Genomic DNA, 24,122 nt, shown 5'->3' on the forward strand with positions numbered 1-24,122 from the left:
GCATTCAAGTATCTTGGAGAGGAAGGGCAGGAGGGAAACTACTTGGGAAGCGCAGGAGGCTAGAGGCTCTTTCAAACGAAAAACCCGATTCCTTAAGATTTGGAGTCCCTATATAGCCAAACTCACGCAACAAGGCAGAAGCCTAATCCTTAATAAATTATGACTACAGAAATTGAGTTCATATTGATGCCCATAGAGCGTACCACACGGGAAGGTATTGAGGGGGGGGGGGGGGGTTAGGCGTGTACAGAAGAGGGGAGGAACGTAAGAAGATAACATTTAAGACTGGACAGGGGTTCCAAAGTTCTAACATTTGGTGGGATCGAAGTACAAGGAATTTGTGAGGACTGTGACAATGATAATTTGTCCAAAACCAAAATGGGATGATCCAGGCAATTGTGTAGCCATGGAAAAGGTTTAATGTTAGATTAAATGTGTTGATGTAAATCTCTGTACCATCGGGGATTGGACCCCATGTTCGCCCATAGGGAGCAAAGATGGGCACTAATCGAGTAGTTAAGGAGTGGGGATGGGGGGGCGGGGGGGGAGGAGTTAAAGTAAAAGTTTAACACTTTATCCAAATGTTTTGTCAAGGATTGCATAGATTTGTATTTAGTACATGTTTATTGACACTTAAATGTTGTACACTGTGACATCAATAAAAAGGTTAAACCATACATGCATGCTAATGAAGCTATTAGCTATTCTGTGCAAATGCAGAGAAGTGCATACAAAACACGAAGCCTGAGTGCAAATGCTGGGGCTTTAACAACCACAAGAATGGGGCTTAGCGCATTCTTCGGTAGTAGCGTTAGTGAGGATTTCATGTCTTTTCTTCCTTTTAGTACTGTGAGCATAAGGGCCTGCAACTTTTGTCTGCCTTCTATGATAATGGTTAAAAAAAAAAAAAACTGAGGGGAGGTGTACTGGTATTCTATGCACAGAATATTTCAGTATATGTGCATGCATTCTTCCAGGTACTAATAATTTTTTTTGTGTGCAAGACAGACATAGTTTCTACTAGTGTGTGTCCAGTGTGCTCTCCCATGTTAGCCCACATTTTTTGCGCTAGGGAGCAAAATATTTGCAGTACGCTTGCCCAAGGAAACTATGCTGAACTTCAGCACACAACTTTAACGCAAGATAACTGCATTGGCCCCAAAGAACGGCGCTTAAAGATGGCTTTCAAAGTGGAAAATGTCACATTTATGAGCTGTAAGATTTGTATGCTACATAACATTCAAAAGGAAAATACTGTACTTTTTAGGAACCAAAGTTTTGCAGATGGGAGCTTTATTTATTTTACATTACCCTTGCAAAGGTAGAGTACCTAATCCAGGGATTAGATATGGTTTTGTGTATTTTTATTTATTTATTTTTTTTATCCCTCTCACTTGTCGGTGTTTTGTCTTCAATAAAATGGTTGCTGTGCCTGGGGCCCTGCAGCCATCTGAGGACCTTTGCAATCTTGCATTATTTGATACAGAACTGTTCACACACTTACCTGAATCTTTTCCTGTAATTATCTGATGAATTCAAAGACCTCTCCCTCCAAGTGGAGTATTATGTCATGATTTATTTTATATTGTATTTCATGAAGCTAATTTGGTTGTCACGGTTTGGCAATGGATTCTTATATGTCCTCTTAAGTGTGTTTGTTTTTATATTTTGTTGAAATGCATTAAAAAAAAAAGTAATTAAAGGGGTAATTTTGTAGTGCTTTTTCTGTGTGTGAAGACTGATTTAACATGTTGCAGAAAGAAGACTGCAGTAAAAAGTGTATAAATTTAAAGTTTAGATTCAGATGTTCTATTGTTAGCCACTCTGAAGAGTGATGACTGAAGAGCAGCTAACAATAAAACATCTGATATCAGCCTAACACATAGGAGGAAATATTGTTTCACTCAACGAATGGTTAACTATTTGCTGGAGAATGTAGTAACGGCGGTTAGCGTATGTAGGTTTAAAAAAAGATATGGACAAGTTCATGGAGGAAAAGTTTAGTCTGTTATTGAGATGGACATGGGGGAAGACCACTGCTTGCCCTGGGATTGGTAGCATGGAGTCTTGTTACTATTTGGATTTCTGCCAGGTACAGTGTTGCTGCTCTTTGAGATTCTGCATGGAATCTTGTTGTTCTTTGGGATTCCGGAATCTTGTTGCTCTTTGAGGTTCTAGAATGTCTTACTAATTGGATTTCTGCCAGGTACTTGTGACTTGGATTGACTATTATTGGGAGCAGGGATATTGGGCCAGATGGACCGTTGGTCTGACCCAGTATGATCCATGCTGCCCTGGGTTTATGCTCTCTGTGGCCGAATGAGGTGGTCACTGAAAAATTGATAAGCACTGCCTCATAATATCCAAGAACTACAAAACATTCAGGCTGAAATTGAAAGGAGCTGATGTATAACAGCCAGTGAATGCCTGCTTCTTATTTCTGGATTGTTGGCTGTTATATAGACGAGATCAGGCTGAAAAGCATCTTAATGACCCGATTACTATTCATATAGTTGCTGAATGGTGTGAGAACAGAGCAAGGGAGGTACCACATAATTCCAAATAAGATATACCTTCTATTAAATTGTAATCCTAAACTACTATAGTTTATAGTGGTGGTGATAGTGACCATAGAATATATAAAGTGGCAATAAATGAACTCGGTGCTAACAATTAACATGCCCACCACTGCTGCTGAATATTAAATCATTTGACAACAGGGCCAGCTCAGTAGTCAAGTGACATGTGATATCTGGCTTTATTTTGAGCCAGGCTTCTACTCCGTAGGCCTGCTGAAGATGCTGTGGTGGCAGTGTTCAGACCCTGGGGGAAGGAAAGGGGAATCCAAGATTATTATTAGTATTAGCATTTGTATAGCACTATCAGACGCACGCAGTGCTGAACACATGACGCAGACAGTCCTTGCTCAAAAGAGCTTACAATCTAAATAATACAGACAGACAAGACAGTTACGGGTGAGGGGAGGAAGGGACAAGGGGAGGGCAATTGTGGCTAGGAGCTAAAAGCAGCAGTGAAAAGGTGGGTTTTCAGCATAGATTTGAAAACAGGTAGAGATGGAGCTAGACGTATAGGTCCAGGAAGTCTATTCCAGGCATAAGGTTTCACGAGAGAAAAGGAACGAAGCCTGGAGTTAGCAGTGGAGGAGAAGGGGGACGACGAGAGATTTGTCCAGTGTAATTCAGTTGTAATTCAGTGGTGACATTTATTCCGCAGGGAGTTGCAGTTTGTGGCACTTAATCAAACACTGTTGCTGAGATGTCTGCTGCATTGGGAGGGGGATATGAAGATGGGGTAGTTACCAATGAAGGCCTAAGGAGCTATGGATTGGAAGGTGGTTTCAACTGAGTTGGAAGACCACTGAGCCAAGAAAAACAATAACTTGACTGTTTCTGCTTACATGTTTGAACTTTTGTACTTAATTTTTTTTTTTATATAAAAGGATGGGGTTTGGACTGTGGTACTGCAAATTGTTTGCTGTAACAGAATTCATTAAAACCTCACTTTGTTTTGGATACCGAGTCACCTTTTCCCAGAGATGGTCCCATATGTTTGGGTAGATTAACGGCAAGCATTTTTCAATGAGAGATCTGATCCTTCTATTACAATAAAATAATATTCTGCATAAAGCTACAGTTTATTCTCTTGTCTGTCCTAGGGTTATCTCTACAGCTCAGCAGCCCGGCTCCAAGGAGTGGAAATAAATGCAGATTTTTGCAGACTCCAGGAAATGATCCTCAGGAAGTATAACTTTGCTGACCGAATCCAGGTATTTTAGTTTCACATTGACAATTTTTTAATTTCCTTATCTTCAAAAGTGTATGTTTTTTTCAATGAATGTAGCGCTTGTGAAAGATACCTGATGACCAGCTCTGGAAGTCACAAAGCCTTTCATTTATACATGCAACAAGTACAGCAGCAGTGAAAGATCTGCTCCACTGCCTGCTTGAGGAACTACATCTGAGCATCATAGGTGTCAACTTTTCAAAATGATTGGAGGTACTCATCCAAGATGGCGTTCTGAAAGGACGCTTGAGCAGGAGCTCCGTTTGGAACTGTGGTTAGTCTGCCGAGTTGGCACCTTACCTATCCTTCGATAGGGAAAAGGAGAGGGAACAAGGCAGTTGCCTCCATTGCCAGTCCTTTGGCATTCCTGCTCATTCAGTGCAACTCTCCTCTTTGACTGTGCCAGTGGAAACTGCTAGTTATGGGTTTCTCTAAGCCCTGCTCCCAGGCCGGCCCTGTTGCAACGTGGAAGCTCTTTGAACACTAGTAAGAGTGTGGACCTAGAGGGAAGAATTTCTCAGTCGCATTATACAGGAGGACTCTCCAGCCTCCCTCATTGTGATTTCTGGCTCACTCCCTGCAGCAGCGGTTACAACTACAAGTAGTGAGTACAGAGCCTAGTTTGGGTGGAAAGAACTTCTGATTTAAAGTTGGACATGCTGGTTAGACTGGCCATATTGACATTAGACACACTGTGGGATGCAGTGAATGCTCTAAATTCGTCTTTATTATATGTGGCTACTAAATTTTCTACTGAGGTTGGAGTGGCGTCAAGAACGGAAAAAAATCTTAAGGTATTCCTTCTTAACATTCCACTTTCACCCTTATTAGCTCCTGTTGAAATGGCCAGAAAATATTTTAAGGAAGTTTTAAAACTTGCATTTGAGTGAGAACTAGTTACCTGGAGCTAAGCAAACAAAAGACAATCAAGATGCTACTTTAACAGACTTTTTGGAATCATCATCACTGGAATTTGTAACTCAACGTATTACTTTATTGGTGACTTTTGCCTTAGAACTGGACAGAGATACTGTTAAGTTATATTTTCGTTATGTGGCTTGTTATTTCTTAGGATCTAAGATAAAAAGTATTTCCTGATCTATCGAGGAATACCCAGAGGAGACACCGGGAATTCTTGACCTTGTGCCCTTTGGCACAAGCTCTGGGAATAAATTTTTTTACTTCGGTTTCCTTGAACTTGTTTTACTTTTCAAAGGAATTCTTATGTTTTTATTGATCCTAAGCAGATGTTAGTTTGTGTGTGGTTTCTAAAGAGGAATTGAAAATTCAGACATTCTTCTTCCTGAATCTGGTGTTTTTATTCTTTTTTTGGTTGGTTTGTTTGTTTTTCCTTAATTTCCTTAATCTTGGTTACAGTACTTAATAAATGTGGACTAACTGATGGTATATAATTTTCTTTTCCTTATTTCTTTAGTTACATTGTAATGTGATAAATTTTAAAAAAAAGATTGGTGGTGCTCTACCAATGGAAATTACCCCTTCCTGGACACAGAGCTGGCACCTGTATTGAACATGTTTCATTCAGGAGGTAATTCTTTAAAAGTATGTACTAAATGCCAATTAGAATAATGCCACAAGTACATAAATACCAAAGGGTCGATATTCAAAGTGATTTAACTGACCAGAAACAGCTCCTGGTTGGCTAAATTGCCTTTTGGGGTTAACCGCTAATTGTCAGCAGCATTTAACCAGGTAGTGCTGCTGAAAATTACTGCTTAGAGCCAAACTGCAAACTGGCTATTTTAGGGGCGTTCCAGGGTGGAGTCAGCACTTGGGGCTTGTTAAGTGCTGATACTCGGCACATAACCAGCCAGGTTAACTGCATAAGTCTGATCTTTATGTGGTAACATGAAGCCAGTAAAGTGCTGAATATTGGGCTTAACTGGCTATGCATAACAGGATAGTCTGTGTTGAAGCCCGGGACATAGCCTAGCATTGAATTTCCAAGTTTAACTGCCAGTGGCAAAACACTGATCTCCACCAGCTAAATATGTCCCACAATTCCATGTTAGCACTATTCTGTAAAATAAACGCATATCTTATATGATGTGTATTTTATAGGTAGGCGTGCACAAGATTGGAATGTGGGCAGAGCATAGGCAGAACTGAATAACTTAGAATACTAATTTATTTATTTATTTGCAGTATTTGTATCTCCCATTTTCCCACACACTAGCAGGCTCAATGTGGCTTACAAGACACAGTAACTGAATAACTTAGAGAATACTATAACATAATTGTTGCCATAGGGGGATGGCAAAAATGCTTGTGCCTAAATTAGAGGCACATTTATTTTTTATTTGATATACTACTATTACTACTTAACATTTCTAGAGCGCTACTAGGGTTACACAGCGCTGTACAAATTAATAACTAAGGACGGTCCCTGCTCAGAAGAGCTTACAATCTGCCAGCTTCTCCTAAAAACTATCAAAGAACAAAGCAGTTAACAATTTCAAAGGAAAACCATTAGAAAAAAATGCCAATTAGATAGTAAAGCTCACACTCATCCTCATACATTCACTTCCAAATCTAAATTTTTACAACAACTCTGCCAGCAGGTACCCAGAATCAGCAAGCACCCTTCAGATTCCCCCAGGAATTGACCTGAATGCTACAATCAAGGAATGAGCCTTCAAGTGCTTTTTGAAACATTTAAGAGACTCTTACAATCATAGCTCTTTAGGGAGAGTTCCACAAGGTTGGGGCCACCCAAAAGAACACACCACCCCTTGTAGATGCTCTAAGTGCCCATGCTAAAATAAGCAACTTCAGTTTACATTCCAAACTTGATCTCAAGTTGTAGTCCTGAAACATAAGATATTACCAGTGTAGCCAGAGAGGGAGCGGAGCCAGCATACAGAGCCCTATGGACCAACGCAAAGAATTTACTCCCATCTATAATGCACACAAGCAGAGTAACATGATCAAATTTGTGTAATCCCCCAAGAGGTGTATTGCAGAGTCCATAACTTTTTAACCAGGTGGCCCTGCAATTCCACATAAATCACATTCCCATAATCCAAATGGGAAGTCATCTGCACATAAGCATGTGAAAAGACAGCTCATCAAGGAATGTTCTAACCACTGTTATGTAAGACAGAGAAACCTTTTTTTTTAAAGTTTATTTATATTTATTGAGTATAAACATACCATACAAAGATGATTGTAAACATACTGTATCACTACTTCCATCTGCAATATCAACACTTTTTTATTACTCTTTAACCCCCTTACATCCCCCCTCCCCTCTCCCTCCCCCCTAAGTAATTGGCAAGGCAGGGTCGGGCTGTACCGACCACTCGATATATGGGTCCCAAACTTGATGTATCAGACGACCTTGTCGCATCGCAGTTAGCTTAGACATCATCTGAATGTAGTCCAGTTTCCTTAGAATAGTCCTTAGTCCTGGCAAAGTTTGTTTCCATGCCGCTGCCAACACCAGTTTGCTAGCCACCAATATCTGTGTGGCCAGCTGATATGCATGTTTTTTGGTCCCCTGGGGCTGCATGTGCAGAAGGCAAAATTCAATTTTCATAGGGAAAGCTATTTTCGTTATGCTAGCGATCAATTTCACCACCCTTGTCCAATATTGTTGAGCTTGAGGGCAGGCCCACCATATATGAGCCATATCTCCTAACATTTTACATTGACGCCAACAGAGAGCCAACCCCCCTTTAAACATTTTAGCTAATCTCTGTGGTGTGTAATACCAGCAATATATTTTATAGCCATTTTCTACAAGAGCATTGGAAGTTGACACCTTAAGCAAAGAAACAAACACCCATTCCCACCGTGAATATTCACAAGAGGCCCCCAATATTTTTCCCATTTGTGTGTATAGTATAAAATTGGCTGTGTTTGTAATAAAAAGTGCCTTATACAGCCTAGAGATCCTCCGGCCATTGCCCTCTCTAGTTGCGTTTCTTCCAAGCTCAGCTCTTCCTTCGCTCGCCTCAAAATATAGTCCCTTATTTGGCTGTATTGAAATGCATTTGAGGCAGGAATCCCATATTCCTCTTGCATTTCTTCAAAGGTTAGTATTGCCCCCCCCGCTCCCAATTCCTATAACAGGGATCCAAGGATCCCGGAGTGAATCCTGGTGCAAAGCGTATTGCTGTATGTAAAAAGTGTGTGCGTTCCTGAAAAAATCTGCTACGAATTTTACTCCAAGTTGTAAGTGGCCACCTAATAATCGGCGGCACTTCCTTTATTATCTCTTTTATCTCTCGGTCAGATAGCCAGGGGATAACTCTTAATGGGTGTGAGCAGCACCATGTCTGCTCCAGAGCCCTCCAGGCCTTTACACCTCCATGCAGCCACTCTGCTAAAATACGAAGGTGAGCCGCCTGGTGGTAAAGCAAAAACGATGGTACTCCCATACCTCCATGTACTCTCGGCTGATGCATTACTGACCGACGCACCCGTGGTGGCTTCCTTTTCCATATGAAGGAAAAAGACCCTAAGTTGTAGATCTTTAAAAAAACTTGTCAGGTAGAGAGATGGGAAGCGCCATAAACAGATATAGCAGCTTCGGCAGCAGGATCATTTTGATCGCACTTATCTGGCCCACCCATGAGATCGTTAAGCCCTCCCATCTCTCCATCTCCAAGAAAAGTTCCCGTACTTTTGCAGGGAAATTGGCCGCGTACAAATTCTCCAACCGTTGTGTTATATTTACCCCCAGGTATTTAATACTTCTGGGGGCCCACCTAAAGGGGAAGGTTGCTCGCAATCTTGCTACTTGGTCCACTGGGATAGAGATATTCAATGCCTCTGATTTATCCATGTTAACCTTAAATCCAGCCACCCAGCCATAATCTCGCAATGATTGGAAGTGATGTACTAGGATTTGTTAGAGTGAGGAGGATATCATCTGCGAATAATAGAATCTGAGTTTCAGTTGTTCCTATCCTCAATCCTCGTATGTCTGGATGTGATCTAATGTAAGCCACCAATGGTTCCACGACCAGGGCGAATAGGAGTGGTGACAAGGCACATCCCTGTCTCGTCCCCCGCCTCAGCAAAAACGGTGTGGACTGGCTCCCATTAACCCTAACCGAGGCCGTGGGCGCTCTATATAATAAATAGATCCAGTGCATAAACCCTTCTGGGATACCCACCCTCTTCAGGGTTGCGAACAGGAATGGCCAATGCACCCTGTCGAACGCCTTTTCTGCGTCTAGTGAGAGTATGCATAACGGGAGCTGTTTTATATGGGCAGATTGAATGAGGTGGAGTGTCCTGCGAATATTGTGGAATGTTTGGCGCCCCCACACGAACCCTGCTTGATCCTCATGAACTAGTTCCGGTAGATACTGCTGTAGACGAGACGCCAATATCGCGGTAAAGATTTTATAGTCCACCCCCAAGAGAGAAATTAGCCAATACGAGCTGCACAACTGTGGATCTTTGCCTGGTTTGGGTATGACTGTGATGTTCGCCTGATGCCAGGTCTCCGGGAGAGACCTCCGTTCTCCCAGATCATTAAACGCCTTCAGCAGCAAAGGAGCCACCAGGGGCCCAAAAGTTTTATAAAACTTATTCACGAATCCATCGGGTCCTGGGGCTTTGCTTGGTGCCAATTCTTTTATTGCCTGTAAGACCTCATCCAACTCAATTGGTCTGGAAAGTCTGTGTTGGGCGCTCTCTGTGAGTGTAGGCAGTGTGATCCTATCTAAGAAGGCCCCAATCTCAATCTCTTCCGGATTGATATCCGGAGTATAGAGTTTTTCATAAAAGCTCCTAAAAGCTGCTTGTATGGCCATAGAATCTGTTATACAATCCCCTCTTTCATCTCTCAGCTGAGTGACATGCGCTTTTTTTTGCCTGCTGTTTTAATTTGTGCGCCAAAAGCTTGCTAGCCTTGTTGCCAAACTCGAAATTGGTCTGGCGTACCCTCTGCAATTGCTCGGAGAGGTCCGCCAGTTGGAGCTCCCGGATCTCTTGTCTAAGTTTATGCGCTTGGTCTAGTAAGGTTTGTGCTGAGCCCCCCTTGCCCCATCTGCTTATTAGTTTCTCCAATTGTGCCAGTCGTCTATGCCCTGACTCCTCTGCCTGAGTTATTTCCTGTCGCACATGAGCTTTCAAGGCAATGAAATGGCCCCTCATCACCGCCTTGAAGCCTTCCCAAAGCACCCCTGGGGTCACCTCTCCATTATCGTTAAATTGGATATATTCTTTGATTATCCTTTCAAACTGAAGCACATGAGTCACCTCAGCCAGCAATTCATCATCTAGGCGCCATTGTGGGTTAGCCCTTCTCCCCTCCTGAGTTCGCAAAACAAGGATGACAGGGCTATGATCCGACCATGTTCGTGGCTCTATTTGTTGGTCCTTGACACAGCCCATCACCGCCATGTCCCCCAGCCAAAAATCAATACGGGAGAAGGAGTTATGAACCTGGGAAAAGCAAGTATAATCTTTGTGTTGGGTTGGCCTGTCTCCATAGATGGCTCAGATGTCACCTAGCTAAAAAGGTGTGAAGTAGCTCCCGCCCCTGTTTGGCATATTGTGCTGAGGAGGAGGAGTTATCCAACTGCGGATTAGGGGTAATAAAGTCTCCACCCACCAGCACGGATCCCTCCCCATGTGTCAGCAACATCTGATCGAGTTGATGGAAAAATTCCTGGTGGTCTGCATTGGGCCCGTAGACGTTAACTAGAGTGTATTTTTGTGTTCCCAATTGAATAACTAACAGAATATAGCGACCTCCCTTGTCTCTAATGACCTTTTGAATCTGCCATGGGCGGGAATCGTTAAGCGCTAGCATGACCCCTCTGCTTTTGGAGCCTGAGTTGTTCGATGCAAAGAAAATATGTGGATATTGGCAATGCCTACACAGCCTCTCATATTGCTTTTTTAAATGTCTCCTGAATCAGGGCTATATCTATATTTTTAAGCGGGTCAGCTCTCGGAACAGAAGCTGACGCTTCATTGGTACATTTAAGCCTCTGACATTCAGGAGCGCTAATGTTAACATCCAGCATCCTATCACCTCCATTAGTCGCCCTGAGCCAGCCCCATTATAGTCCCCAACCTTGTCATCCCTCTGTTCCTTGCCTCTCATCAGTCCCCTCCCCAATACCCCCCTCTCCCTGCCCCTCCCTCTCTTCCACCCACCACCCCCTATGTTCATATAGATCCTCCCTCATAAGAGAGAGTATCCAGTAGAGGAAGTAACTCACCCCTCCACTCACCCTATTAGTGCAACTGAACAACATAACTGTTCTCCTGCTATGTATCAACCAAACCATTTCAAACTTAAACTGAATAATTCTTGCGAGCCATAATTTCTGGACTCACACCAGGCCCAAGCCTAGCTCGTGTTAACACAGCATTTATGCCCCCTTACCCACAGTCATGTAAGTTGGCCAGCCGACTGCTGACGTTGTAGTCTCTTGTGTCCTTTGCCCACTCGTTGCCATTTCGAGTGTGATGTCGGGGCTCTGTCTATGCTTATTTTCCCCTGAATCTCCGGTGGGGCTTCCTGCTGTATTTCCGGCAGAACTGCTCTGGCTTCAGCCAGTGATCTCGCTTGGTGCATAAGGCCCTCCTTGTAAAATACCAAAGCAAAAGGATGCTTCCAGCGGTATCGAATGCCATGCTCCTGCAGCCTTCTTCTTATCGGCTTCAACTCCGCTCGTAGTTTTAAAGTGGCCAAAGCTAGATCTTGGTAGATCTCCACTTGGTACGTGTCCCACTTGAAGCTTTGCAGGCGCCTGGCCACCTGAAACACCCTCTTTTAACTTATAGTCTTGGAAACAGGCAATGATGTCTTTAGGCAGGTTGTTCCGGGCTGGGCCCAGCGTTCTGTGGGAGCGCTCCAGCACGACTGCGGTAGCTTCTAACTGGTTGCCCGCTTCTTTCAAGACAGCACTTACCACTGCTTCACAGTCAGCGTACTCCGGTGTTTCAGGAATGCCCCTGAAGCGCAAGTTGTGTCACCGGCTCCTGTTCTCCAAATCCTCCATCTTGTCTGCCAGTTGTTGTTGACCCAAACGGACGTCTGCGACCGCTCGATCTAGCAATCCAAGCTCCTCCATATGTTCCTCCACTCGGGACTCCATCTCTTCCATCCGGTTTCCCAGATCTCTAATTTCACCACGGAGATCTGAGCCCAGCGTCTCCAGCTCCGCCCGGACCGCCTTTACGTCCGCATGAATCTCCTGTAGCCATTCTTTTAGCTCCGCTAACGGGTCCGCAGCTGTTTGATCTGGGTCCTCTCCAAACAGGCATAGGCTTTGCTGGGATGCGCCGTCTGTTTGCTTGCTAGTGCGCGCGGGCTGATTTTCCAGGCCCGCCTCGCGGTTTGCCGCCTTCCCACCTTTAAAGCCAAATTGGCCGCGTTCCGATTGTGTGCTCATCACCACCCGGATCGCTACCGCTTTTGCGGTTGCTGCAGGTCAAAATCACGCAGGGAGGGCTCGGTCAGCGGGAGAACTCGCGCTTCTTTTTCTCCGGTGAGCGGGAGCTGATTTTTTTAAGCCTCCATCTTCACTGGTGACGTCACTTCCTCCCAGAGAAACCTTTTTTGTACAACTGCCACCATCTGTTCTACAAAGGAGAGTTGGTAAGTCAGTAATCTCCCCAAATACTGTTAACCTGATTTTCTATAAAGGTTCCTACACAGGAGCATCCCAAGCTAGAAACATGACCTGTATGTCAAATCCCCTAGCACTCCTGCCCTGCTCACTGTCACGGTGAAGCAGAATAGGTAATGGGTGGGGTGCAATTTTGTAGAGCCACACCACCAGCAATGTTTCCTCTAAGCTGTGTGGGAGAGTCCTCCAGCCGCATTCCTGCCAATGGAGATTGGTGCTTCAATATTGCATTTTCAATTGCTAAGGATAGGCAGGTTCTCTGGAGCTTGCCTGTCCTTTGCTATTGAAAATGTGATGCTGAAATACCCTCTACTGGCAGGACTGCAGGTGGAGGACTCCCAGCACCAGTCAAGTTAAGGAGTTGATAAGTAATGGGGGTACGTCTTTGAAACAGCTTACGTGAAACATGTGCCGTGTTAGACTGTTTTGGATGTGATGCTAGGGGAATACCTGGAGGGTAAAAGACGGATTGCTTGTACCCAGTGATACTCTTATCACCCTCACTTTCCAAATCAAAGAGCAAGGGCTTGCCACCTGTGTACAACATCCACCTCTGTTCTTATTATACCTGGCTTGGGGGTCAAGCATATCCTGGGAATCATCGATGTTCCCGTGTGATTGGGGAATAAGGAGTTCATGCACAACTATTGTGTGATACAAGCCTTTCTAAAGTCTTCAATGATCTGTTCCTGGCCAGATCCAAAGGTGTCTATTCTATCCTCATCCTTATCAATCTATCTGCTGCTTTTGACACTGTTGATCACTGCCTACTCCTTGATACACTGTCCTCACTTGGATTTCAGGACTCTGTTCTCTTTTGCTTTTCTCATCTCTCCCATCACATTTTCAGTGTATGCTCTGGTAGATCCTCCTCCAGTTCTATCCCATTATCAGTTTGTGTATCTCAAGGCTCTGTCTTGGGACCTCCTTCTTTTCTCCATCTATATATATTCCCATGGTTTTCAGTATCGCCTTTATGCTGATGACTCCCAAATCTACCTTTTCACACCAGGGATTCAGGCCCAAGTCTGTCTGCCTGTCTGATATTGCTGCCAGGATGTGTCTCTGCCATCTGAAACTAAACATGGCCAATACTGAACTCTTTATCTCCCCCCCCCCCCCCCAAACACCACCTCTCCTCTTCCCCATCCTCTATCTCTGAGGATAACAGTCATAATCCCTGTCTCATCAGCTCGTAACCTTGGTGTCATCTTTGACTCCTTTCTCTCTCTGCACATATCTCGAACAGATTTGCTAAATCCTGTCATTTCTTTCTTGCCAAAATTCATCCCTTCCTTTCTGAGAACACTACCAATACCTTTATCCACACTTTTTATCACCTCTCACTTGGACTACTGCAACTTGCTTCTCATAGGTCTCCCACTAAGCCATCTCTCTCACCCCTTCAATCTGTTCAAAATTTTCCTGCATGACTTATATTCCACCAGTGTCACTATGCTCATATTAGCCATCTCTTCAAGTCACTTCATTGGCTTCCTATCCATTTCTACATACAATTCAAACTCCTCTTATTGACTTACAAGTGCATTCATTCTGCAGGTCCTCTACCTCGCCACTCTTCTCTTCCTACACTCCTTGCAAGGAGCTCCGTAAATCCCTCTTATTTGTACCCTTCTGCACTGTGAACCCCAGACATCACTGCTGCCCCATTTGCCTGGAATAAACTTTCTGAATCAGTACATCAAGCTCCAGCTTTGGCCCTCTTCAAATCTAGGCTAAAAGCCCACATATTTGAGGCTCTAAACACCTAACTCCTATTCAGTTGTTCAGAACCCATGTGTGTTTTATCATTCCCACCTAAAATTCCCTTATCCCTTATTTGTCCTGTTTGCCTTGGTTAGATTGTAAGCTCTTTCGAGCAGTGACCATCTCATCTTCAGTGTACAGCGCTGTGTACATCTAGTAGTGCTATAGAAATGGGTGGTGGTGGACAACTCTACTCCTCAGGTGCTGTATATTGTGCAGATAGCCTCATTGCATGACAAGGCAGAAGAATCCATAGAAATTGGCAACAATCAACCATTTCCTGGGTTTGAGAGTATGGTGAAGGAACAGGTTGACCAGGCTGATGCCTGTGCCACAGAACAGACAACAGCTTAACCTCATCTACAAGTACCAGGACTTCTTCACTGTGGGCTAACTGACCTGTTGCTAGTGTTCCAACTGAACCCAATGGTAAGCCTGTCTTTGTGCGCCCAGTATAGGATCCCATTGGCATCTTATGAGTCTGTGCAAGAGATTCTAAACACCTTGGAAGCTTGAGGCGTCATCCAATAATACAACAGCACCTACTCAAGAAAAACAAAACATGGAGCTCGCTGTGGGCTATTGTCAGCTGAACAAGCGGATACCGCTGTCTAGATGGCCAGTGGCACCATTGGACTAGAATCTTGCTACCATAAGAGGTTCCAAATACTTCACCAGCCTGGACCTAGCTTCAGGCATTTGGGCCGTACCCATGCATCCTTTGGATCAATGGAAGCTGGCCTTTACTTTTGGCAACAAACAATATACCTAGAACAGAATGCCTTTTGGATATCTTAACTCCCCAGTGGAATTTAACATTTTCCTACACAAGGTGTTTCCAGATGCCTAAGCCAGGGGCCCTGGCACTCTAATGTATGTAGATGAAATCTTGATAAAAAGTACTACTTTTTCAGAATATCTCATTTCAACAGTTAAAGGATGTGGGTGCTAAGCTATCCCTGGCAAAGGGACAGTGATCTCACAGTTCACTCAATTAAGGTATGATGTATTGGCTGAGGGTCTCTATCCTCAGAATAGGCCGATATAGGCGTTACAACATTTAAAAACACCTATCAGCATCTGAGTTTAAGGTCTTTCCTAGGAATCTGCAACTATTCTTGGCAGTTTGTGGACCAGTACACTGAGATTACTTAACCATTGGTCAAGCTGTTAAAAAAGGATACACCCTGGGAGTGGGGCGTGGAGCTGAAGGACATCCTGAGTCATGGGTTGTTTTGATCCAGATAGTGAGCCCTTTGTAGTAGACTACTACCATAGACTAATCTCCGGCTAGGCATGGGGGGGGGGGGGGGGGACATGACAGGTACTGGCCAAGACAAGACTAGGAAGGAGTGAAGCAGTGCCTCACCAGTTCAGGAGCAAGGCTGGAAAGGAACTAGCAGGAATGAGGAAGTGCCTCAGTGACTCAGGAATAAGACTAGCTAGGAGATTAGCAGAAAGTGAGGCAGCAACTCAAGAACCAAGGGATGGGTATGAGCTAGAAGGAATGAGGCAGTACCTCAGCGATTCAGGAACAAGACTAGCTCATATACAGAAGCTTGAAAACTTCTCAGGAGCCCACACATACACAGTAGCTAGCAGCGTCTCTGGAATCCACACATACACTCAATGAAGCATCTCAAGAACCCACAGAAAGCAAAGCAACGACTATAGGTGGCCAACGATACAAGCGCCAAAGCTTCAGTCCAGCAAAATTAAATGCTCCACCAAGACATCAGTTTCAGTATCTGACGTGTGTGTGGCTGGAAGATACCAGAGACGTGCCTGCGTAGACACAGAGCAGCTTGCAGAAGCATGAGAGAAAGCGCTTCTCATAGTCTGGCATCAGTCCTGGAGGTCATGTTAAGACTGTGACATTGCCCCATGCTTGGCCTAGCCTCAGTGAGGCAAGGAGCTTTACCTAGAAATAGTTTACTCACCACTGCATGAGTGCAGTGTTATCTAAAAAATATAACACTGACTGTTGTGTAGTGGGGGGGGGGGGGGGGGGAGGAGAGAAAATGAAATATTTGCGTTACTGTCTTTGATGTGAAAAAGTGTCATGTATTGCTAATTTGGGTGGTCCCATGACTAACCAATTAATATCCAGTAAACACTATTTAGCGCTGTACTTTTAAGGACATTATTATTGTCCCCCTCCCCTTTCTTTTCTTTTAGTTTCCAGCCAGTTGCAAAATAATAAAATAAAATAAAACATTTTTGAAGCAACGTTTTGACCTTTCATTTAAAGGTGATAGTTTTGTGTCATGGGTCCAGACATAGTTACAAACAGTCACTTGTGCCAGCAGGCACATCCTTTTTACCATTTTAATTTTAGCCATGTGTGTGATCACTGTTTTTGTTAATGCTATAAGTGGCTGAGAAAATAAAGGCTACGAGGATGGTATGGGATTTGCGTTCCAAGACATATGAAGAGAGACTTGCTGACCTGAACATGTATACCCTGGAGGAAAGGAGGAACAGGGGTGATATGATACAGACGTTCAAATATTTGAAAGGTATTAATCCGCAAACGAATGCTGCCAGTCAACATAGCATTGTGAAGTTTGCTGAGTAAGCTTGGGAAGCACTTATGTAAGGTGGTTGTATGACTACTTTTAGGGGTTCACTTTGCTTTTTACCCCTATTAGGTTTTTTACCCCTGACGCAGCCTGAGGGTGAAACATGGCCACGTCGGGTAACTTGTAATAAACCACTTCTGTTACCCTCCTGTTCTATTTTTTTGTCTTTTTTGATCTGCTTTTTTTCTTTTGAAACTGAAAGAAGCCAAGAGAGAGAGACGTCTGGCGAAAGCGCGAGCGGAAGAACAAATGGCTAGAAATGTAAGGAGGGGTGACAAAAATTTCTTCAGGTATATTAGTGAAAGGAGAATGACTGACTAAAAAGGGAATTGTGAAGCTAAAAGATACTGCGAACCGCTATGTGGATAATGATGAAGAAAAAGCAAATTTGCTAAATAGATACTTTTGTTCTGTTTTCACAGAAGAAAATCCTGGAGAAGGACCGCGATTGACTGGCAAAAGTACAAATGAGAATGGAGTGGATATAGCACAGTTCACGGAAGAGTGTGTATGAACAACTTCAGAATCTAAAGGTGGACAAAGCCATGGGACTGAACGGGATCCACCCCAGGATATTGAGGGAGCTCAGAGAGGTTCTGGCAGGTCCGCTTAAAGATTTGTTTAATAAATTCTTGGAGACGGGAGAGGTTCTGAGGGATTGGAGAACGGCGGATGTGGTCCCTCTTCACAAAAATTGCGATAGGGAAGAAGCTGGAAACTGCAGGCCGGTAAGCCTCATCTCGGTTATTGGGAAAGTAATGGAAGTGATGCTGAAGGAAAGGATAGTGAATTTCCTGGAAACCAATAAGTTGTAAGATCCAAGACAACACGGTTTTACCAAAGGGAAATCGTGCCAAACGAATCTCATTGAGTTCTTTGGGAGAACTGAATCAGGGACGATCTATAGACGTAATCTACTTTAGATGTCAGCAAAGCTTTTGACACGGTTCCCCACAGGAGGCTCTTAAATAAACTGGACGGGCTGAAGATAGGACCCGAAGTGGTAAACTGGATTAGGAACTGGTTGACGGACAGATGCCAGAGGGTGGTGGTGAATGGAATTAGCTCGGAGGAGTGAAAGGTGAGTAGTGGAGTACCTCAGGGATGGGTGCTGGGGCAGATTCTGTTCAATATATTTGTGAGTGACATTGCCGAAGGGTTAGAAAGTAAAGTTTGCCTATTTGCAGATGATACAAAGATCTGTAACAGAGTGGACACCCGGGAGGGAGTGGAAAACATGAAAAAGGATCTGAGGAAGCTAGAAGAATGGTCTAAGGTTTGGCAATTGCATTTCTTCGCATTGAATTTTAAAGTGATGCACTTAGGGAGCAGAAATCCACAGGAGACGTATGTGTTAGGTGGTGAGATAGGTACCGACGGGGAGAGGGATCTTGGGGTGATTAGTATCTGAGGATTTGAAGGCGACAAAACAGTGTGACAAGGCGGTGGCCGTAGCTAGAAGGTTGTTAGGCTGTATAGAGAGAGGTGTGACCAGCAGAAGAAAGGGGGTGTTGATGCCCCTGTATAAGTCGTTGGTGAGGCCCCACCTGGAGTATTGTGTTCTGTTTTGGAGGCCGTACCTTGCTAAAGATGTAAAAAGTAACATAGTAGATGACAGCAGAAAAAGACCTGCACGGTCCATCCAGTCTGCCCAACAAGATAACTCATATTTGCTACTTTTTGTGTATACCCTACTTTGATTTGTACCTGTGCTCTTCAGGGCACAGACCGTATAAGTCTGCCCCGCCTCCCGATCTTGACTAAGCTCCTGAGGATCGATTCCTTCTGAACAGGATTCCTTTATGCTTATCCCACGCATGTTTGAATTCTGTTACCATTTTCATTTCCACCACCTCCCGCGGGAGGGCATTCCAAGCATCCACTACTCTCTCCGTGAAAAAATACTTCCTGACATTTTTCTTGTCTGCCCCCCTTCAATCTCATTTCATGTCCTCTCGTTCTACCATCTTCCCATCTCCGGAAAAGGTTCGTTTGCGGATTAATACCTTTCAAATATTTGAAAGTCTGTATCATATCACCCCTGTTTCTCCTTTCCTCCAGAGTATACATGTTTAGTTCAGCAAGTCTCTCCTCATACGTCTTGTAACGCAAATCCCATGCCATTCTCGTAGCTTTTCTTTGCACCGCTTCGATTCTTTTTACATGCTTAAGATACGGCCTCCAAAACTGAACACAATACTCCAGGTGGGGCCTCACCAACGACTTATACAGGGGCATCAACACCCCCTTTCTTCTGCTGGTCACACCTCTCTCTATACAGTCTAACAACCTTCTAGCTACAGCCACCGCCTTGTCACACTGTTTTGTCGCCTTCAAATCCTCAGATACTATCACCCCAAGATCCCTCTCTTCGCCCGTACCTATCAGACTCTCCCCGCCTAACACATACGTCTCGCGTGGATTTCTATTCCCTAAGTGCATCACTTTGCATTTCTTCGCATTTAATTTTAATTGCCAAACCTTAGACCATTCTTCTAGCTTCCTCAGATCCTTTTTCATGTTTTCCACTCCCTCCCGGGTGTCCACTCTGTTACAGATCTTAGTATCATCCGCAAATAGGCAAACTTTACCTTCTAACCCTTCGGCAATGTCACTCACAAATATATATATATTTTTTTTTTTGTTACATTTGTACCCCGCACTTTCCCCACTCATGGCAGGCTCAATGCGGCTTACATGGGGCAATGGAGAGTTAAGTGACTTGCCCAGAGTCACAAGGAGCTGCCTGTGCCAGGAATTGAAGCGGTGCAAAGAAAAGCTACGAGAATGGTATGGGATTTGCGTTACAAGACGTATGAGGAGAGACTTGCTGACCTGAACATGTATACCCTGGAGGAAAGGAGAAACAGGGGTGATATGATACAGACTTTCAAATATTTGAAAGGTATTAATTCGCAAACGAACCTTTCCCGGAGATGGGAAGGTGGTAGAACTAGAGGACATGAAATGAGATTGAAGGGGGGCAGACTCAAGAAAAATGTCAGGAAGTATTTTTTCACGGAGAGAGTAGTGGATGCTTGGAATGCCCTCCCGCAGGAGGTGGTGGAGATGAAAACAGTAACAGAATTCAAACATGCGTGGGATAAACATAAAGGAATCCTGTTCGGAAGGAAGGGAGGGATCCTCAGGAGCTTAGCGGAGATTGGATGGCAGAGGCGGGGCTGGTGGGTGGGAGGCAGGGTTAGTGCTGGGCAGACTTATACGGTCTGTGCCCTGAAAAAGACAGGTACAAATCAAGGTAAGGTATACACAAAAAGTAGCACATGAGTTATCTTGTTGGGCAGACTGGATGGACCATGCAGGTCTTTTTCTGCCGTCATCTACTATGTTACTATAGCAAAAAAATAAACCATGGTTCAATATTTTTCTTTTGCCTATAGCCATAGTATATTTTGCTTAGTGCAATAGGAACAAACATTTTATACTTGTCTTCCTTAGGTATCATACAAACTTGTTCATTATTCCACACTTATACATAATGTCACACTAGTTGTGTTTTTACTGATAATTTATTCCTCATACATTTTTATGCTTGGCTAGTATATTCTTATTTGATATCATAAAAGGTAAGGTTTTCTCCATTCTTATGGTTTTACTTACAGTACTTATACACTTTTATAGTACAGTTTATCGATTTATAGGTTAGACCAGTGGTTCCCAAACTGTGTGCAGCAGCACCCTGGTACACCACAGCGAACTCTCTGGGTTACCATGGCAAATCCCAACCTCCCTCCTGCCAAACCAAAAAAGTAAGCGCAGGAATACAGCAGCCTTCAAGCATGTGCTGTCAGTTCTGCCAGTCCTCTGCCCCCGGAACTAAAAGTTGACATTAGTGGGGGCAGAGGACCAGTAGAGCTGACAGCGCATGCTTGAAGGCTGCTGCGGTCCCATGCTTGCGTTTTTTTGTTGTTGTTGTTGTGGCCACTGGGGACACACTTGCTTTTGCTGACAAGGAGGTCAGAAGAAAACAGGAGAAGGGATGAAGTCAAAAAGTTGAAGCCAGGTCAGTCTGTTTCCCCATCCCATTCAAAACAAAGCAAGCAAACCTATGAGCTTCTGCATCCACATCATTCTTTATTGTTGGTAGCATTTTTTATTTAATCTCGCTTATATTTTCAAACATGCTGGCTTATGCAGCATATAGATGTACACAGAGGAAATATAATAACAGAATAACTTTTCATAGGTAGAGTGGTAATTTGTTATAAATCATAATCAGTGTGTCATTTGGAAGGGCTGGTTATAGGGACACCTTAGCACTGTTATATTTGTGCAGAGAAAAAGATGGAGACTGTGTGGAGAGGGGGGGGGGGGGGGGGGGGGGGGGAGGCTACCGAAAAATTACTCTGACACAAAGGGTGCCATGAACCAAAAAGGTTTGGGAACCACTGGGTTAGACCAAGTATTTTGTATGTCACTTTCATTTTGTTTGCCTTGTCATAATACAGGTTCCTATCCTATATAATAAAAACTAACCTCAACGTTCTGAAGCTGACTCCGTGGCTTCAGTGAAGGGTTTGAAGCTTCTGAAGCTCGGGCTCCATCTCTGTAAGCTCCGCCCTCGAGTACTTCCGGGTTCGTCACAAGCAGAAGTGACCAACCACATGAGGTTTCTCAGCTTCAGAATGTTGGAGGTGCATTCTATTAAAAAGGATTGGTCAGTTCCTTGAAGCACAGCCAGAGCTCAGCGTCCTGCACAGTAACGCTCAGACACCAGAGAGAGAGGGGGGGCCTGACACCAGAGAGAGGGAGGGAGAGGGGGCCTGTCTCACACTGTATCACATTCACTCTCTGTGTCACACAGACACTCACACAATCTCTTGGTCTCATACACTCAGTCTCACAGAGTCTGTCTCACACACACACTCTCTCACACACATTGTATCTGTGTGAAACACACTCACGCACTTGCACACACACTCATTCTCACGCACACACTCTCTCTCACAGACACACTTGCACCCAGACTTGCTCTCTCTCTCTCTCGCTCACACACACACACACACACACACTCGCACATACACACTCCGAGGAAAACCTTGCTAGCGCCCGTTTCATTTGTGTCAGAAACGGGCCTTTTTTACTAGTATTAAAATAAGGTTCACTGTCATTCTAGTGTAAATAAATTCTGTAGTTTTTTTTTTTCTGTGAATAGGTTTTTCCTACACTTGCATAGTATTTTTAATAGCTTTGCTTGCAGTACTCATACACTATTGATATTTATTTTCACCTGTACTGATTTTGCTTGTGTTGTTTCATGTAGTATACTTTTCCTCCATGGACTATAAACTGCATGTGTTACCCAAAGACTTCATAAGAGTGAGTGTCTACGGTTACTGTGGCATGGAATTTACAACTCAAAGTAGCTTGCGGAGCTACTGCTAGTGATATACAACTTATCCTTAAAATCGAGCGTGGTACCGGAAGATTGGAGGGTGGCCAATGTAACGCCCATTTTTAAAAAAGGCTCCAGGGGAGATCCGGGAAATTATAGACCGGTGAGTCTGACGTCGGTGCTGGGGAAAATGGTAGAGGCTATTAAAAACAAAATTACAGAGCACATCCGAGGACATGGATTACTGAGACCAAGTCAGCACGGCTTTTGTGTGGGGAAATCTTGCCTGACCAATTTTACTTCAATTCTTTGAAGGAGTAAACAAACATGTGGACAAAGGGGAGCCGGTTGATATTGTGTATTTGGATTTTCAAAAGGCGTTTGACAAGGTACCTCATGAAAGGCTACAGAGGAAATTGAAGGGCCATGGGGTAGGAGGCAATGTCCTATTGTGGATTAAAAACTGGTTGAAGGATAGGAAACAGAGAGTGGGGTTAAATGGGCAGTATTCACAATGGAGAAGGGTAGTTAGTGGGGTTCCTCAGGGGTCTGTGCTAGGACCACTGCTTTTTAATATATTTATAAATGATTTAGAGATGGGAGTAACTAGCGAGGTAATTCAATTTGCTGATGACACAGTTATTCAAAGTCGTTAACTCGCGACAGGATTGTGAAAAATTACAAGAGGACCTTACGAGACTGGGAGACTGGGCGGCTAAATGGCAGATGACGTTTAATGTGAGCAAGTGCAAGGTGATGCATGTGGGAAAAAAGAACCCGAATTATAGCTACGTCATGCAAGGTTCCACGTTAGGAGTTACAGACCAAGAAAGGGATCTGGGTGTCGTCGTCGATAACACTGAAACCTTCTGCTCAGTGTGCTGCTGCGGCTAGGAAAGCGAATAGAATGTTGGGTATTAGGAAAGGTATGGAAAACAGGTGTGAGGATGTTATAATGCCGTTGTATCGCTCCATGGTGCGACCGCACCTTGAGTATTGTGTTCAATTCTGGTCGCCGCATCTCAAGTAAGATATAGTAGAATTGGAAAAGGTGCAGCGAAGGGTGACTAAAATGATAGCGGGGATGGGACAACATCCCTATGAAGAAAGACTAAGGAGGCTAGGTCTATTCAACTTGGAGAAGAGACAGCTGAGGGGAGACATGATAGAGGTATATAAAATAATGAGTGGAGTGGAACAGGTGGATGTGAAGCGTCTGTTCACGCTTTCCAAAAATACTAGGACTAGGGGGCATGCATTAAACTACAGTGTAGTAAATTTAAAACAAATTGGAGAAAATTTTTCTTCACCCAACGTGTAATTAAACTCTGGAATTCATTGCCGGAAAATGTGGTGAAGGCGGTTAGCTTAGCAGAGTTTAAAAAGGGGTTGGACGGTTTCCTAAAGGACAAGTCCATAAACCGCTACTAAACGGACTTGGAAAAATCCAAAATCCCAGGAATAACATGTATAGAATGTTTGTACGTTTGGGAAGCTTGCCAGGTGCCCTTGGTCTGGATTGGCCGCTGTCGTGGACAAGATGCTGGGCTCGATGGACCCTTGGTGTTTTCCCAGTATGGCATTACTTATGTACGTATGTTGTGTGCCACACAACTTTTGTCACAGCACTGTTTATTTCATTATTTATCACTGGTTGCAAGTTTTAAGCGTAATATCCAGCATGTAAGGACTGCATTCAATTAACTGTTTCCTATGGACTGTATACACAGTCATGCACCTTCTGCAGCCTATGCTGTGGACACTAAAGTGGTGTATCAAACACTACTTTCAACACTGTGGTTCATCACTCAGTTTCTGCAATGCTTTGCTACAAAGTGACATTTCCATGGACATTTGCTTATGTTGTTCTAACTCATTTAACCATATTTCTTGATGAACATCATTATATGCAATTTAATGTGCTGTGCTTCATTGCATAATCATATGTTCAAGTATTCCACATTTTCATACTTGTAAGCTAATTATTTT

The 24,122-nt window shown here is 43.8% G+C and overlaps 1 protein-coding gene across 1 annotated transcript in view; it reads left to right on the forward strand.

The window, feature by feature from the left end:
• The window catches only part of LOC115478094, a 129,651-nt gene that overhangs the window by 72,371 nt on the left and 33,158 nt on the right, over positions 1-24,122 (forward strand). Inside the window, exon 5 of the mRNA XM_030215328.1 lies at positions 3,677-3,787. Coding sequence (XP_030071188.1) covers positions 3,677-3,787 — 111 coding nt within the window. The remainder of the gene's footprint in view (positions 1-3,676; positions 3,788-24,122) is intronic.

This window comes from Microcaecilia unicolor, chromosome 9, assembly GCF_901765095.1.
Source record: "Microcaecilia unicolor chromosome 9, aMicUni1.1, whole genome shotgun sequence".
Lineage (NCBI taxonomy): Eukaryota > Metazoa > Chordata > Amphibia > Gymnophiona > Siphonopidae > Microcaecilia > Microcaecilia unicolor.